The sequence below is a fragment of the Nothobranchius furzeri genome, chromosome 17, assembly GCF_043380555.1.
Source record: "Nothobranchius furzeri strain GRZ-AD chromosome 17, NfurGRZ-RIMD1, whole genome shotgun sequence".
Taxonomy (NCBI): Eukaryota; Metazoa; Chordata; class Actinopteri; order Cyprinodontiformes; family Nothobranchiidae; genus Nothobranchius; species Nothobranchius furzeri.
The window spans coordinates 54,630,541-54,645,898 of record NC_091757.1 but is presented as its reverse complement, the minus strand read 5'-3'; the positions used below and the strand labels follow the sequence as shown (position 1 = coordinate 54,645,898).

Here is a 15,358-nt window from a genome sequence, read left to right as displayed (position 1 = left end):
TCCCCAGAGTGCAACACAGCAATTCACAAATACACATCAGCTTTGTTTTTTTCTACTCTTAAATCTCAGAAAACGGGTATAACAGGTAAAAACAGGCATAGAATAGATTAAAACAGAACAGAATAGAATAAAATAGATTTGAGGTTTTCTTTATTGCCGTTATACCTGAAGGTACAATACAACCGAGGGTGCTTCCACCAACCTACCTTGCTCCACAAACGGTGTTACACGTGGGGTAGAAAAACATGATTATACACGATAAAGGTGCAAAAACACAAGAAGGTAGCAGAAAAGTAAAACTTTATTTTTTTAAATTGCCCTAAAACACAGCCCATAGACTACTTGAGCATTATAACTCATCATGTTGAAATAATGAGCTTTTCAAAAAGACCTTTAAACTGCAGCAGGAACGACAATTTAAAACCTGAAAAACCGATCAGTTCTTGTCACTTTAGAATCAGCCAGCCTTTAGATAGAAAAATTACATTTTTTAATTAAAAGTTTCCCTCCTATTAATTTTTTTATGAAACCAAAATGACCATTAGGCAGTTATTATCAATGCGCTGGAGCTGACTGAGATTGATGCTGCCGTGAGCAGCAGTTCATGCTGAATGAGGCAGATGTTGCCCACAATTATCAACTGAACCGCTCTAAAATATTCTGTATTTATACTAAAAAAACATTTATAAATAAAATCACATCTTTGTAATGAAATAGGAGAAATAACTCTTTACAGTAGCAGCCCCCCCACCCCCCCCCCCACCCCCCACCCCATCAGCCGTAAGTGTGACACCTCTCCTCACCGGCTGCCTGGATAAAAACGCGTACGAGTTATTTTACAGTTGGAAACATCTACATAATTGTGATGCCCATGAAAACAGATGAGTATTAAAGAGCCAGTTTGCAGCTGGAGGTCCGTCTCATTAAAACATGTTTGTGTTTGTTTGTGTTTATGAATAATTAAAGCAACAGTCAGTGGAGCTGTCAGCTCTTGGCAGACCGGTTCACATTTGTGTGAAAACACTTTGAGTGGAGATGAGTAAGTGTGGCGGAGATGATCTTCATCCTTTGTACTTTACTCCAAATGTGAGGAAAGAAAACAATCAAGAAACCTGAAAATAATCATAAATAAATTAAAAATAGGTTAAAAATTGTGCGTCGCTTTGGATAAAAGCATCTGCCAAATAAATAAACATAAATAAATAAACATAAACATAAAAATATCTGCTGTTTTTTTGTAATATTAAAATAACAAAAACATTTTTCCTAATTATAAATGTTCGGCTTTCAGATTATTAAAAGATTATTACGCAACATAATCTGATTTAATGTATTTCATGCTTTCCGTAGAGGATTTTCTGGGCAGCCTTGTGCAGCAGGTGTCATGTCAGAGCTCTAATTTGCTTCCTGTTGCTTACAAAATGCTCCATTCCTCCCTCACTGACTCATTTTTACTGAAAGCACCGTGTTATTAGCGAAGAGAAAATATGATAAACACACTAACAGATCCTTGATCACAAATCTGAAGGCGGCAGGTTCAAGCCACGCTCAGTCTGTCGCTGTCATTGTGTCCTTGGTAGGGCCGCACAATATATCGTACATATATCATTATCGCGATATCAGCATGCGCAATATGCTTATCACGAAGAACAGGTAAATATCGCAATGAATGGTCAGCTCAAATGTTTGCTACGCATGATGCATTCTGTCAATCAAACGGAATCATGATGTTTTTTTTTAACAAATCAAGCAGAGCTCTTCACCTATTTGGCCAATTGGGTGGGTTCTCATAGGTTAGATGCCCGCCCCCGAGGCGGGCAGCACTTCATTTCGAGATGAATCGTAAGCTTGGGACTTTGGCGGATATTTATTCTTTGGTACAAAAGATGGATGCCATCAAGGATAGAGTGGACGAACGGAGTGGGATAGATTAATGTCCATTATTGGGATGTTGAGAGGTGAGGACCAACAAACTGTAAGACAGAGAGGAAATTATCTCTGTCTGGCCCCAAAACAATTTCTAATTGGAATCTGGCGCCCTTGAGCCTGCAAGGCTCAAACGAAAACTCCCCCCTCAGAAGATATGTGGAATGTGCCGTCACTATGGCAACTCAACTCTGTCTCCTTTCCCAGCCTGGGCGGGACTGCAGGAAGGCCGCTGAAACGTTCCAGGGTCACTGCAACCCTCCAACCCTCAATGCTCCTCCCCCTTTCAACACTGAGGTGACATGTGCTGCTTATCATGGCTGCAGGAACTGAAGTAGGGATAGTCCCAACCCACCACCCCACCTAGTGGACACTTATGTTGTGTTGTCTGAAGTCTGTTGCATATCTGTTGAGGTGTTTTTTTTGCAGAGCAAAGCTGCCCTCCTGGTGGAGGGTAACTCTGAAGTGTCTTTTTTTCCCCTCCACCTGAACCAATCCTCATGTAACCCTCTTATCTCTATTAAGCTAGTGCGATTCAGGGTTGCGAATGACCACAGTCACCAATTCAATTCAATTCAATTCAGTTTTATTTATATAGTGCCAAAACACAATTCTTGTCATGTGTCTTGCCCATGTATGTCTGATCTCTGAATTGTGTGTACTGAAACTCTAATTTCCCTCTGGGATTAATAAAGTATCTTTGATTGATTTGATTTGATTTAGATGGTTAGCAAACACCCGAGTTATCTTTGTTCTGCTCTTTTTGCTGATTCTGCTTTTCCCGGGATCCACGGATCGCCTTTTCTTGTTCACTTTCTTTTTCCCCTTTCTCACATCTTTTGCTTTTCTCATTTTGATGATTTTTTTATTTTTGTTTTTGATTATTTTTGTTCCTGAGTTAAGTTTTTATTTATCGCGAGGAATATCGTCATCGCATATTAATCACTGTTATCGAATAACGCAGGTTTTCCTAATATCGTGCAGCCCTAGTCCTTGGGCAAGGCACTTAATCCACCTTGCTTGCTGGTGGTGGTCGGAGGGACCGGTGGCGCCTGCGCACGGCAGACTCACCTTTGTCAGTGCGCCCCAGGGCAGCTGTGGCTAGAATGTAGCTCATCACCATCAGGGTGTGGATGTGTGTGTGAATGGGTGAATAACTGATGGCGTTGTAAAGCGCCTTGGGGAGTTCCAGAACTCTAGAAGGCACTATATCAAATACAGGCCATTTACACGTGTGTTTCATTCAATCTGAATCCATAAACACACAAAATGCACTTTTGATAAGCTCAAACTTAAATCTTCTGTTTTTAAAGATTGTCGCTTTGAATAAAACCAAGGAGCGGATGCGACCCTATCATGTTTACCATGAAAATGACGACCCAGACATCAAAAAGATCAAAAAGGTACAAAAGCAGCTCTCTGATTGTTTTCATTGTCTGTCTGGCTCTTGTTCTAACACACACAAACGCACACACACACACATATCCATCTTTGCATCCACAGGTGCAGAGTTTCATGCGAGGCTGGCTCTGTCGCAGGAAGTGGAAAATCATAGTTCAGGACTACATTTGTTCTCCTCACGCCGAGAGCATGAGGAAGAGGAACCAGATTGTTTTCAACATGGTGGAGGCAGAAACAGAGTATGTAAATGCGTTGTGCCTAGAGCGACGGCCCATGCTGCAGCAGAACTCTTACCGTTATCCTCCTATGAAACTAGCAAGATAACAATTTGCTTAAATGTAATTTTGTAAGACTGGCTGAAGGGGGACCAGCTGAACACACTCCTAAAGTGATGTTCATCTAAGCTGTGATGATCCGAGCAGCTTGAATAGAAATATGTGTTATTTGTTCACAAGAGCAATATTTTTTATTTATTGTTGTTATTCTGTTTGTGTGGTGGCAGGTATGTCCACCAGCTCTACATTCTGGTCAACTGTTTCCTCAGACCACTGCGGATGGCTGCCAGCTCCAAAAAACCCCCCATCAGCCACGACGACGTGAGCAGCATCTTCCTCAACAGGTGTGTGTGTGTCAGTGAAGACGCATCAGTTGTTTTTAACTCGTTCACTGCCAGCCGTTTCCTGATCAGAAAAGCCCTTCGCTGCCAGCGTTTTTCAGCATTTTCACCGTTTTTTTCAAGAGTCACAGAACGTTGCGCGCTAGGATGATGTCAACGCCAAAACTACCTAAACAAAGCGGAGACTCGCCTCTTGCATCAGGAAGAATCTGCGCGTTTTGAGCGTTATCCGTTCTTTCATAATCTGTTCTCGAATTGTGCTCGGCATTTTTAAACTTTCTAATTTACATAAAAAGTAGGTCACACACGGCTTTGACTTTTTGGCGTGCTGCGTTTGATCACCCAAGCTGTCTTTATTCACCAACAACAAGAAAATGTTGGTTTTGATTCTTTGTCCCCTTTGAAGAGCAGGTTCACTGAGAAAGGAGAGAGAAGCCAGTTGAGCTCTGGGTAGAATGGCTCCTGGACACCTCCCTGGTGAGGTTTTCTGGGCACGTCCAACTGGGTGGAGACCTAAAGGAAGACCCAGGACATGCTAAAGCAGTGGTTCCCAAACTTATTTAGCCGCGCACCCCTTCTATGTCCCGACCATGTCGACGCACCCCCTAGCCCCCCACATCAGGGCATGGCTATCTATCTATCTATATATCTATATATATATATATCTATATATATATATATATATATCAGACGTCAAGCTAAACAGTCACTCGACAGACAGGGCTAAAAAAATATGATCGACCTTTTTCCCCATCACTTTCATTTTTTAAATAGTAATTAATCAACATTCGATACCATTACAATTTCCTTTGATTTAATTTTAAATAAACATTTAGAGTGCCCAGGTAGCACATAAACAATGCAATTTAACGTGTTTTCTAAAGTAGGAACGTTTCTCCTTCCTTCTGCTCTGCGTAAACCTGAACTGGCCATCTATTTGTGCGTAATCAAATGTCTATAGGGGAAAAGATGGAAGAGCTATAGCCATGAGGTTCACTTTTGCCTCAGACCGACTTATTGCTGTTTTATGGTGTGGCTGAATCTGCGATCCGCTGCCATGCGGACAGGAATAAGAAATGCTGCAGTAACATTAGTTGTAGTCAGGTTCGGAGTCACTGGCTGGAGCGGACTCGACTTTAATACGTCATCCCAAAATAGAAGCTAATATCGTAATTTGGCCTTGAATGAAAAATGTTATCATAAAATCTCTTAAAAGTTTTTAGCACGGAGGAGGCAGCGCTCATTTCTGCCTTCAGTCTGACGGCGCGCCAGAGTTTGTGCAGGGTGCGCTTAATGAATCTCTGTGTGTGTGTGTGTTTTCCACATCAAACACTGGTCTAATCAACCAGACCAGTAACACATTAATGTTACAGTTAAACAGTTTCTCTTCTTGTAGGCTAGGAACATTCCACCTGCCGTGGCCCGACCGCTTCTGCTCCACATAAACTTTGTGCGTGATCAAATGTCTCTACAGGTGCTTTCTGAGCTGAAGAGGCGATTCTGCCTCAGAATGGATGCGTCATGCGTCTCCATATTAGACAGGAACAAGCGCTATTCAGCCAAAGTCTCATAATCAGAGAACATTTTTCCAAGTGACACATCCCTCAGAGAGACCGGGTTTCCAGACCGCTTCAGTGGGAGGAAATCTTACCGCATGTGCTGTGGTTCTGCGCTGCGCTCCCCTCTAGATCTTCAGCTCACTGTCCACCGTGGGTGCTCCGAGACGCGCTGAACACAGTGTCCAGTATAAAGCTCTGATGTTCTGACGGGAATCATTTCTTGATTGATTTAGTTACCTCCGCGATGTGCGTAACGATTAAAATGTCAGCTCCTCTGTGTGCGCATCAGTGTGCGTCGGGGTAATTCTTTCAAAACAACCAGCATCCTTGAGTTTATCCGTCAAAATAAACAGTCAAATGGAAATATCTGTAACCTGCCGTTTAACTGTTTTGTCTTCTTGTGAAGATTGTTGCAAAGAGAAACAACTAAACTTGATTAACCCCAGAGCCATGCGCACTGCACTGTACTTCGTGACTGTAAAATGAGGGGGAAATGATTTAATCGGATCCTTTTCTCTTCAACATGGTTGAATGTAAAGTTTCATTCAGTACAAACTTTAGTTGCACCAATCTAATGAGACAGAGCCTGGATTTGTATTCTGAACAGTTTAAACATGTTTAAAACGGAGACGTGCGTGACGCGTCTAAAATCCGCACCTGCTCCGCTGTTATGGAAATTAAACTAACAAGATGAATAACATGAAATTATTTTAGGCACAGACAACAACCCCCACACTTCTGAAAATCTTGCAATGTGCCTGGTGCTAATTTAAAAATATAATAATGCTAAAATGCTCAGATGGGAATCATTTCTTGTTATTTAGTTACATCCACAATGTTCTGTGTGTGAGGTTTACAATGTCAGAACACCTGCATGAGACAGGTGTTAATTACAATCTGCCAGAATGACTCGCCACCTTCAGATTTCTCCAACACCGATAAAAATGATCAAATATGGAACAAGTCGGCGTGCGCAGGCCAGAGTGCTGAAGCTCGGCGCATTGTTATTATGAAGTTAGGGCACATGTGGAGGACACACACACACACACACACACACACACACACACACACACACACACACACACACACACACACACACACACACACACACATGCGCAAAATATACTTTTTTTCAATTACGTTTATTGGGCCCAATTACTTTTTCTTAGGCCCACCCACAAATGAGTTTCTGGCTACGCTAATGGTGACATCTGACAGACTTCCCTGAGCTCCGCTGTTTGTTAATTTGATTTTATCCCATATTACCTTAAAGGACGACACACCCGGAGGGAGAGAGAGAGAGAGTAAATTGATTATTTGTAATGTCCATGTGTGTGGCTCAACCAGGCCCCATTCTGCTCCAGCCTCAGCCTTCTGCTCTTACCAGCTTTGCATACCTGCATTCTCCAATTATCTGTTAGATAATATTTAACCTCCATAACCCTGGAACCTGAAATAAACACACGTGACAACAAGGAAGACATTTTACACTGAATTAGCCAAATGGGGGGGAGATCACCATGACACATAACTCTCTCCAGAGCTAGCTGCCAGGCGACTCCCCCCGTCCTCCAGAGCCTTCAGTGGTTTTATTCGAGCAACGGGTGAGGGGAGAAGGCGGACCTTCTCAAATTACAGAGGTACAGAGTTCTCTCAATTAACATCTTTGCTCAACCTTTTTATGAACATACCAACACAGAGATTCATGATGTGTAATGGGCATCTTTTAGGTCTCAAAAAGGTACATTTATAAAAATACCCAACATCCGCAGTCATTACACTTTTCACCTCGTGCACCCCCTAGCGGCAGCTCGCGCATCCCCAGGGGTGCGCGCACCACACTTAGGGAATCCCTGTGCTAGAGGGACTAATAGGGCTTCCACGCTAGCACCGGCTCTACTCGCTCATGACATCACTGATATCTTTGCACCAATTTTGGAGACGGCCCATGTGCTCAGTCATGTCCGCATTCCTAAGGATGTGTGAAAGGATGTGTGTAATCAACCCGGCCAGGCTAGGGTGGGCTGGAACTGATGGAGTGGAGCTGACGCTAGCGTGGAAGGGGCTTATGTTGGGAGGTTTATGTTTTCTGGTTGGCCAGAGAACGCCTTGGGATCCCTTGCATGAGCTGGCCCAAATGGTGGGGAGAGGGAAGTCTGGGCCTCTCTGCTTAGGCTGCTGCCCCCGCGACACGACTCTGGATAAGCGGACAAAAATTCTTACCATAAATGAAAATGATGGGTCGCTCTGAGTTTAACATGCAGGCTGAACATGAAAACAGTCTTCTACCCCCGTTCCCGGCATCATCTTCTGGTAGAGAATAAAAAAAGGCAGTGGTAGAGTTGAATTGATGTTAACCAGTCAGAAGCAAGATTTCCAAATATCAGGAAATTAGACTCCAAATCCTGCCGTCTGCTGCCGCTTTCTCTACCAACCGACTTCTACGTCCATAAACATTGGCGTCTGAGCATTGTTTCTGCAGAAAATGACTTACAAGGCATTCCAGACATTCCTACTAGAGAGTACTGCAAATGTAATCAAATGTAAGTGAACTTGATCTTTAAAAAACTAACTACATCCATGTTCTGTTCATGACGTTTCACCAGTGAGACCATCATGTTCCTGCATGAGATTTTCCATCAAGGCTTGAAGGCTCGGATAGCCAACTGGCCCACTCTGGTGCTGGGTAAGCTGTGACCTTACAAAACACACAAACACACACTCTGCTCACACTCTCTGGAGCTGCTCAGTAACACGAAGGCCAGGTTTTCACCAATTCTCAGCTTTCAGTTTGTCTCGCACTGAACAGACGTCACTGCTGATGCTCAGGCCGCCCTACACACACACACACACACACACACACACACACACACACACACACACGCACGCACGCACGCACACACACACACACACTTTTCTATCTTGGCCTCCAACCAGCAGCAGACTCATTGTCCTGACAGACAAAGATCACCCAGGCTGGGAGGCATGTCCTCCTAAAACAGTCCCCCTAAACAGATAAGCATCACCTAGGAGACAGGCGGCTGAAAGATGTGGCAGCACATTACTTGTGACAAATAACAAAGAGAGGAGGATGCTGATTAAACTTGTCGACCTTATAGGACTATTTTTTTTGTTCAGGCAGATGCTGAATGTCGACTTTTTATCAAAAGAATGTTTTATATCTTACAATTTCTGTATCAACAGATGTTTTGCTGTGTTATTTACGACGTTTTAGAAGTGTTTACAATGACGCTCTGCCTTCAACCTGCACTGACCTTTCACTAATTGAACATGCTAAAAGTTTTCTGTAATTATTTAATTATTACCAGGTTTCACATCTGATTGCTGTTTTGTTTTTTGTTATTTTTGTGCTTATTTTTTACTCTCATGTTTAGGCCTTGAACGCACCATTTAGAAGTATACAGCTTTTCATAGCAAGGTAATTTTAGTTGATGAAATTGCTTCATTAAAAATTCTGCAGCCTGTAGTCCATTATGGACTAATAAACACATTATTAAAGTCAGAGGAAGGATGTGACTCTCACTAATCTTGTCTGTTAAGTTCGTGGCTGAGAATGAGTCTCTTATGGAGTCTTAATGACTTTCTTTGTTTTGTTTTTTTCTGATTTATTATGTTGGAGCACATCTAAATGAAGGGATTTCAGCCTTTAGTCTCTCCACACGACAGCTAAACACAGAGGCAAACAGAGAAATCATACATGTTTTGTTGTAGACTAAGAACTGAAATAAAGGTGTTGACAGGAAACATTGTGCAATTAAAATTGTGTCTCTAGAACATGAAATTATACCCAAAGGTCTTTAGAGAGATCAAATCTCACAGGGCCACTTTTAAACATAGCTGATTACAAAATCCATCCATCCATCCGTCCATCCATGCATCCGTCCATCCACCCATCCATCCATCCATCTACTCTTTCATCATCATCATCCATCCATCCATCCATCCATCCATCTACTCTTTCATCATCATCATCATCCATCCATCCATCCATCTACTCTTTCATCATCATCCATCCACACTTTCATCATATTCCATCCATCCATCCACCCATCCATCCATGCATCCGTCCATCTATCCATCCTTCCATCCATCTACTCTTTCATCATCATCCACCCATCCATCCATCCATCCATCCACTCTTTCATCATCATCCATCCACACTTTCATCATCATCCATCCATCCATCCATCCATCCATCCATCCATCCATCCATCCACTCTTTCATCATCATCCATCCACACTTTCATCATCATCCATCCATCCATCCGTCCGTCCATTCATCCATCCATCCATCCATCCTTTCATCATCATCCATCCACACTTTCATCATATTTCATCTGTCCATCCACACTTTCATCATCCATCCATCCATCCATCCATCCATCCATCCATCCACTCTTTCATCATTATCCATCCACACTTTTGTTATATTCCATCTGTCCATCTACTCTTTCATCATCCATCCATCCATCCACACTTTTGTTATATTCCATCTGTCCATCTACTCTTTCATCATCCATCCATCCATCCATCCATCCATCCACACTTTCATCATCCATCCATCCATCCATCCATCCATCCACTCTTTCATCATCATCCATCCACACCTTTGTCATATTCCATCTGTCCATCCACTCTTTCATCATCCATTCATCCATCCATCTACTCTTTCATCATCCATCCATCCATCCATCCATCCACACTTTCATCATCCATCCATCCATCCTTCCTTCCATCCATCCATCCATCCATCCATCCATCCATCCATCCACTCTTTCATCATCATCCATCCACACTTTTGTCATATTCCATCTGTCCATCCACTCTTTCATCATCCATCCATCCATCCATCTACTCTTTCATCATCCATCCATCCATCCATCCATCCATCCATCCATCCATCCACACTTTCATCATCCATCCATCCATCCATCCATCCATCCATCCACACTTTCATCATCCATCCATCCATCCTTCCATCCATCCATCCATCCATCCATCCATCCATCCAATAACAGGTCAAAGAGGAAATAAAACCCCTTCAGTGGGACATCTCTAAAACCCTCAAGACCAATGCAACCAGGGGGCATCCTAATCAGAAGCCATCTCAAAGCATCTCAACCAGCTCTTTACAATGTAGAGGAAGAGCTGTTTTACCCTTAGCTTATGCTAATTCAATGAACTCTCTCTTATTCTTTCAATCTCGATCCGATTCCTGGGGACCATCGGTCTGGGTTGGAACGCAGATCACTAAATTGATAGCTTCAACCTTTTAGCTTCTCTCCTTCTTTACCACAACAGATAGAAGCAATCCATCTCTCGCTCCATCCTACCATTACTCAAGCCATAAAGCCATTACACTCTTGCTCCACAAACAACCAGAACCTCATTTCCAACATTGTCATTGTTTGGGGGGAGGCTGAGCAGAACTGAGCTACATGAGTTCAAACAAAACAACCAATCACAAATGTGGACAGGATCAGCATCACAAAAACAATACACAGTTATGAGGGACAATCAAATTCCATCCAGATAAACTGTGTCTGTACACTTTCTGGAAACAGCTCTTTTTATGAGCACCAGATTATACAGCTGTCTGGTCTGTTACCTTCATACCTTACTGTAAATTCATGTGTGGTTTTCTTTCCAGCTGACTTGTTCGACATCCTGCTGCCAATGCTGAACATCTACCAGGAGTTTGTGCGTAACCATCAGTACAGCCTGCAAGTCTTAGCCAACTGCAAGCAGAACAGAGACTTTGACAAGCTGCTGAAACAGTACGAGTCTAATGCTGCCTGTGAGGGAAGGATGCTCGAGACATTCCTCACGTATCCCATGTTCCAGGTAGACAGGAAACAGCCCTGCACACTCAATTTTCCAAACATTTCATAGATCTAGTTCCTTTCTGTGTAATAATTCTGACTGTATCCTATTTTCTCTACTAAAGATTCCTCGTTACATCATAACCCTGCATGAATTACTGGCTCACACACCTCATGAGCACGTGGAGCGCAAGAGTCTGGAATTTGCCAAATCTAAATTAGAAGAATTGTCCAGGTTTGTTTCAGAGTGTTCTGCTGTTTTTTTTACTAATATATACAGATACAACCTTGAAATAATGTGTGTGTGTAACCAGGGTAATGCACGATGAGGTGAGCGACACGGAAAACATCAGGAAGAATCTGGCCATAGAGAGGATGATTGTTGAAGGCTGTGACATCCTGCTGGACACCAGCCAGACCTTCGTCAGGCAGGGTGAGTCTTCATCATCAGCAGGCGCCCTTAGGGGTTGAGGTTCAAAATGAGAAAAGAAATGTGTCCTTTAAATAATAATAATCATGCATCAAGGAAAAGTCAGGGACTAGCAGAGCTTTAAGTTTTGTTCGATAAAGTAATTAAACATTGCAAATTGCACAGTGGTCAAAATGACCACATGGAGGTTTTGGTGTTTAAGAAGATCTGCAGCAACAAGCATGGTCACCTCAGTCTCTAAAACATGTGAAATTAAATATTTCTCGTCTTCTTTCGCCTATCTGGGTCCGGGTCGCGGGGGCAGTATCCCAACTAGGGAGTTCCAGACCGTCCTCTCCCCGGCCACTTCAGAGATGTATTTTCTCCAACTTGTCCTGGGTCGACCAGGGGGCCTCCTGCCGGCAGGACATGCCTGAAACACCTTCCTGGGGAGGCGTCCAGGAGGCATCCAAACAAATCAATCAATCACATCAAAGATACTTTATTAATCCAAGAGGGAAATTAGAGTTTCAGTACACACAATTCAGAGATCAGACATACATGGGCAAGACACATGACAAGAGTTGGTGACTGTGGTCATTCGCAACCCTGAGTCGCGCTACCTTAATAGAGATAAGAGGGTTACATGAGGATTGGTTCAGGTGGAGGGAAAAAAAGGCCCTTCAGAGTTACCCTCCACCAGGAGGGCAGCTTTGCTCTGCAAAAAAACACCTCAGACAGATATGCAACAGACTTCAGACAACACAACATAAGTGTCCACTAGGTGGGGTGGTGGGTTGGTGGGTTGGGACTATCCCCACTTCAGTTCCTGCAGCCACAATAAGCAGCGTATGTCACCTCAGTGTGGATAGGGGGAGGAGCATTGAGGGGTGGAGGGTTGCAGTGACCCTGGAACGTTTCAGAGGCCTTCCCGCAGTCCCGCCCAGGCTGGGAAAGGATACAGAGTTGAGTTGCCATAGCGACGACACATTCCACATATCTTCTGAGGGGGGAGTTTTCATTGGGGCCTTGCAGGCTCAAGGGCGCCAGATTAAGATTAGAAATTGTTTTGGGGCCAGACAGAGATAATTTCCTCTGTGCCTTACAGTTTGTTGGTCCTCAGCCTCTCAAAATCCCAATAATGGACATTAAACTATCCCAATCCGTGCTGATTCGTCCACTCTCTCCTTGATGGCATCCATCTTTTGTGCCAACGAATGAATCTCAGCCAAAGTTCCAAGCTTATGATTCATCGCGACAATTATGTGAGTCTGTGAATTCACAGCGCGGTGCAAACCATCTCTGAGCTCCGGGATCAGGCCAATATTCCTCGACAGCTCAATAATTTTCCGGTAAGCAGGAAGCCTCCAAGGCCAATGAGCAGGAAACCCGACACCAACACCACGAATATCCACACGTCTTCAGAGTCCTCCACAGACAGCTGAGATAAACAAATCAAGTTCCACTGTTTCCAGGAGTCCATGGTGTGTCCAACTGGGTCTGTCGCGGCGGGGCATCCGGGAGCCCCTTCTCCCGTTCTCATCTTTGAAAACATTTTATCAATCGCGTTGAGTGACCAACTGATGAGATCCATTTGAGTGATTTCAGTTTCCAGAAAAATGCAGAAGCAGCCGTGCACCCAGCACCCACAGACAGACAAAGGGCTTGAGGATAAGATATGGAGGAGAGGAGGAAATAAACATCTGCACCCTCCAAGGGCCGGAAGAAGCCCAAACCACCTAAACTGACGCCTCTCGATATGGAGGAGCAGTGGCTCTACTCCGAGTCTCTCCTGAATGTCCGAGCTCCTCACCCTATCCCTAAGGCTGTGCCCAGCCACCCCACAGAGAAAACTAATTTTGGTTGCTTGTATCCGCAATCTTCTTCACGAACAGAGGTGTTTTTCTTTTTTTCTGTAGTTAATGTACGTGAGTGGACTGTACAAATCAACTGGACCTGGTTTTCAAACAAGAAGCCCCTGAGAGAGAGAGGAGGAGTGCTTTAGTAGTTTACTGTCCTCAGTGTAACACTAAATTACCCAACGCTCATGACCATAGGTGAGGACTGGGCGGCTTTGCTCCTTCTTCACCACAACAGACCAGTTCAGTGTCCGCATCATTGCAGACGCTGCCCCAATCCTGCCTGTCGATCTCCCTCCTTCCCTCACTCATGAACAAGACCCCGAGATACTTTAACTCCTCCACTTGAGGCAGGACCTCTCTCCTGACCTGGAGTTTGCAAGCCGCCCTTCTCCAGTCGGCTAAATACGTCAGTTTGCAAATTAAATTGACATTTTTTCATTTTCCTCCTCTGAGGGAGTTGTTCATGCTTTTAAACCATCGACATACATATATGGACATTGGGTTTCCATAGACTCCAATAACACGTTTTTGAGGGGAAATGGGAGGTGGCCACCACCGCCATTTTGACCGTGTCACAGGTTCCGTCAAGCCCAGACAATTCCACAAAAGGGAAGAGAGGTGGAGCTGAGGGTGGGGCTGTAAGGCTGGGATCAACTGACGACACCCGGTCGAACTAGCTACAAGCTAACCTGAAGCTAACCCAAAGCTAACGCGGAGGTGGGAGCTAAGCTAACGGAGGAAGCAACCTAGCTACAACCGGAGTTAACTGTGCACAACACCAGAGCTTCTGCGTCAGAGATACGCCGGGCTGACCGCTGGGTAAAACCGGGTGGAACACAGAGGTCTCCGAGAGCTCCACAAGCCTGCAGCCGCACAGCAGACAAGCGCCGCTGCGATCTGAGATGCGCAGAGCTGCCGCTGGGGAGAACCGGGTGGAAAGGTTTCCATCCCAGAGCGCCACAAGCCGGCAGCCCGCTCAGCAGACAGAAGCTGCAATAAGACAGAGATGCGTCGAGCTGCGGGGAGGGGAGAACCGGGTGGAAAACAAAATCTAAAACCAAATGAAACCTGCTTGAATTGCAAAGATCAGATAAAAGCATCAGTGTTCATCCAGGATTCACATTTTAATTCAAATATTCAGCATCAGTTGTTTCAGATCAGTCCTATCGGACTGGTTGGAAGCAGCTTTCCACTTCAAACTTAATGATGTAAGAACCTCTTGTCTCCTGTGACCCACATGAGCTTTTATGCAGAACCTGAGGGTCGTGTAGTGTTTTGCACCTGATTGCAGGCAGCAGGTGTTTTTTCTTCTGATTTTCCTTTTAATGATCAGACTTGCTTCACTGTTTTTATGGATTAGGAAGCAGTTTGTTTGACTGCCTCTAAGAGTTGGTTTTACCAAAGAAGGGCGATGTTTGCCAAAACGGGGCTTGTGCCGAATGCAGCACGGGGGTAGAAGACCAAGTGCAGGAATTCACTCGTCTGTGGTCTTAACAGTGTTGGGCAAGTTACTTCAAAACTGTAATGCATTATTTATTACTTGTTACCCTCATTTTAAAGTAATTCATTACATTACAATTGTACTGATTTTAAAATGTAAGGCATTACACTAGTTTTGCATTACTTTAAGTTACTTTCACCAAACATCTTCAGTATGAATCTGGTCATGTGACGCTCAGTGAGCTCATGACATATATGTGGAAGGTGATGTGGTGTCTGAGCTAGGATTGCTGTTAAAAACA

At 44.0% G+C, this 15,358-nt stretch overlaps 1 protein-coding gene across 3 annotated transcripts in view; it reads left to right on the top strand.

Moving 5' to 3' along the window:
* The window catches only part of rasgrf2b (Ras protein-specific guanine nucleotide-releasing factor 2b), a 160,659-nt gene that overhangs the window by 51,278 nt on the left and 94,023 nt on the right, over positions 1–15,358 (top strand). For all 3 annotated transcript variants that reach the window (XM_054731605.2, XM_054731606.2, XM_054731607.2), the window contains exons 4-10: positions 3,240–3,329; positions 3,430–3,566; positions 3,830–3,946; positions 8,109–8,188; positions 11,174–11,367; positions 11,471–11,580; positions 11,660–11,778. In XM_054731605.2, coding sequence (XP_054587580.2) covers positions 3,240–3,329; positions 3,430–3,566; positions 3,830–3,946; positions 8,109–8,188; positions 11,174–11,367; positions 11,471–11,580; positions 11,660–11,778 — 847 coding nt within the window. The remainder of the gene's footprint in view (positions 1–3,239; positions 3,330–3,429; positions 3,567–3,829; positions 3,947–8,108; positions 8,189–11,173; positions 11,368–11,470; positions 11,581–11,659; positions 11,779–15,358) is intronic.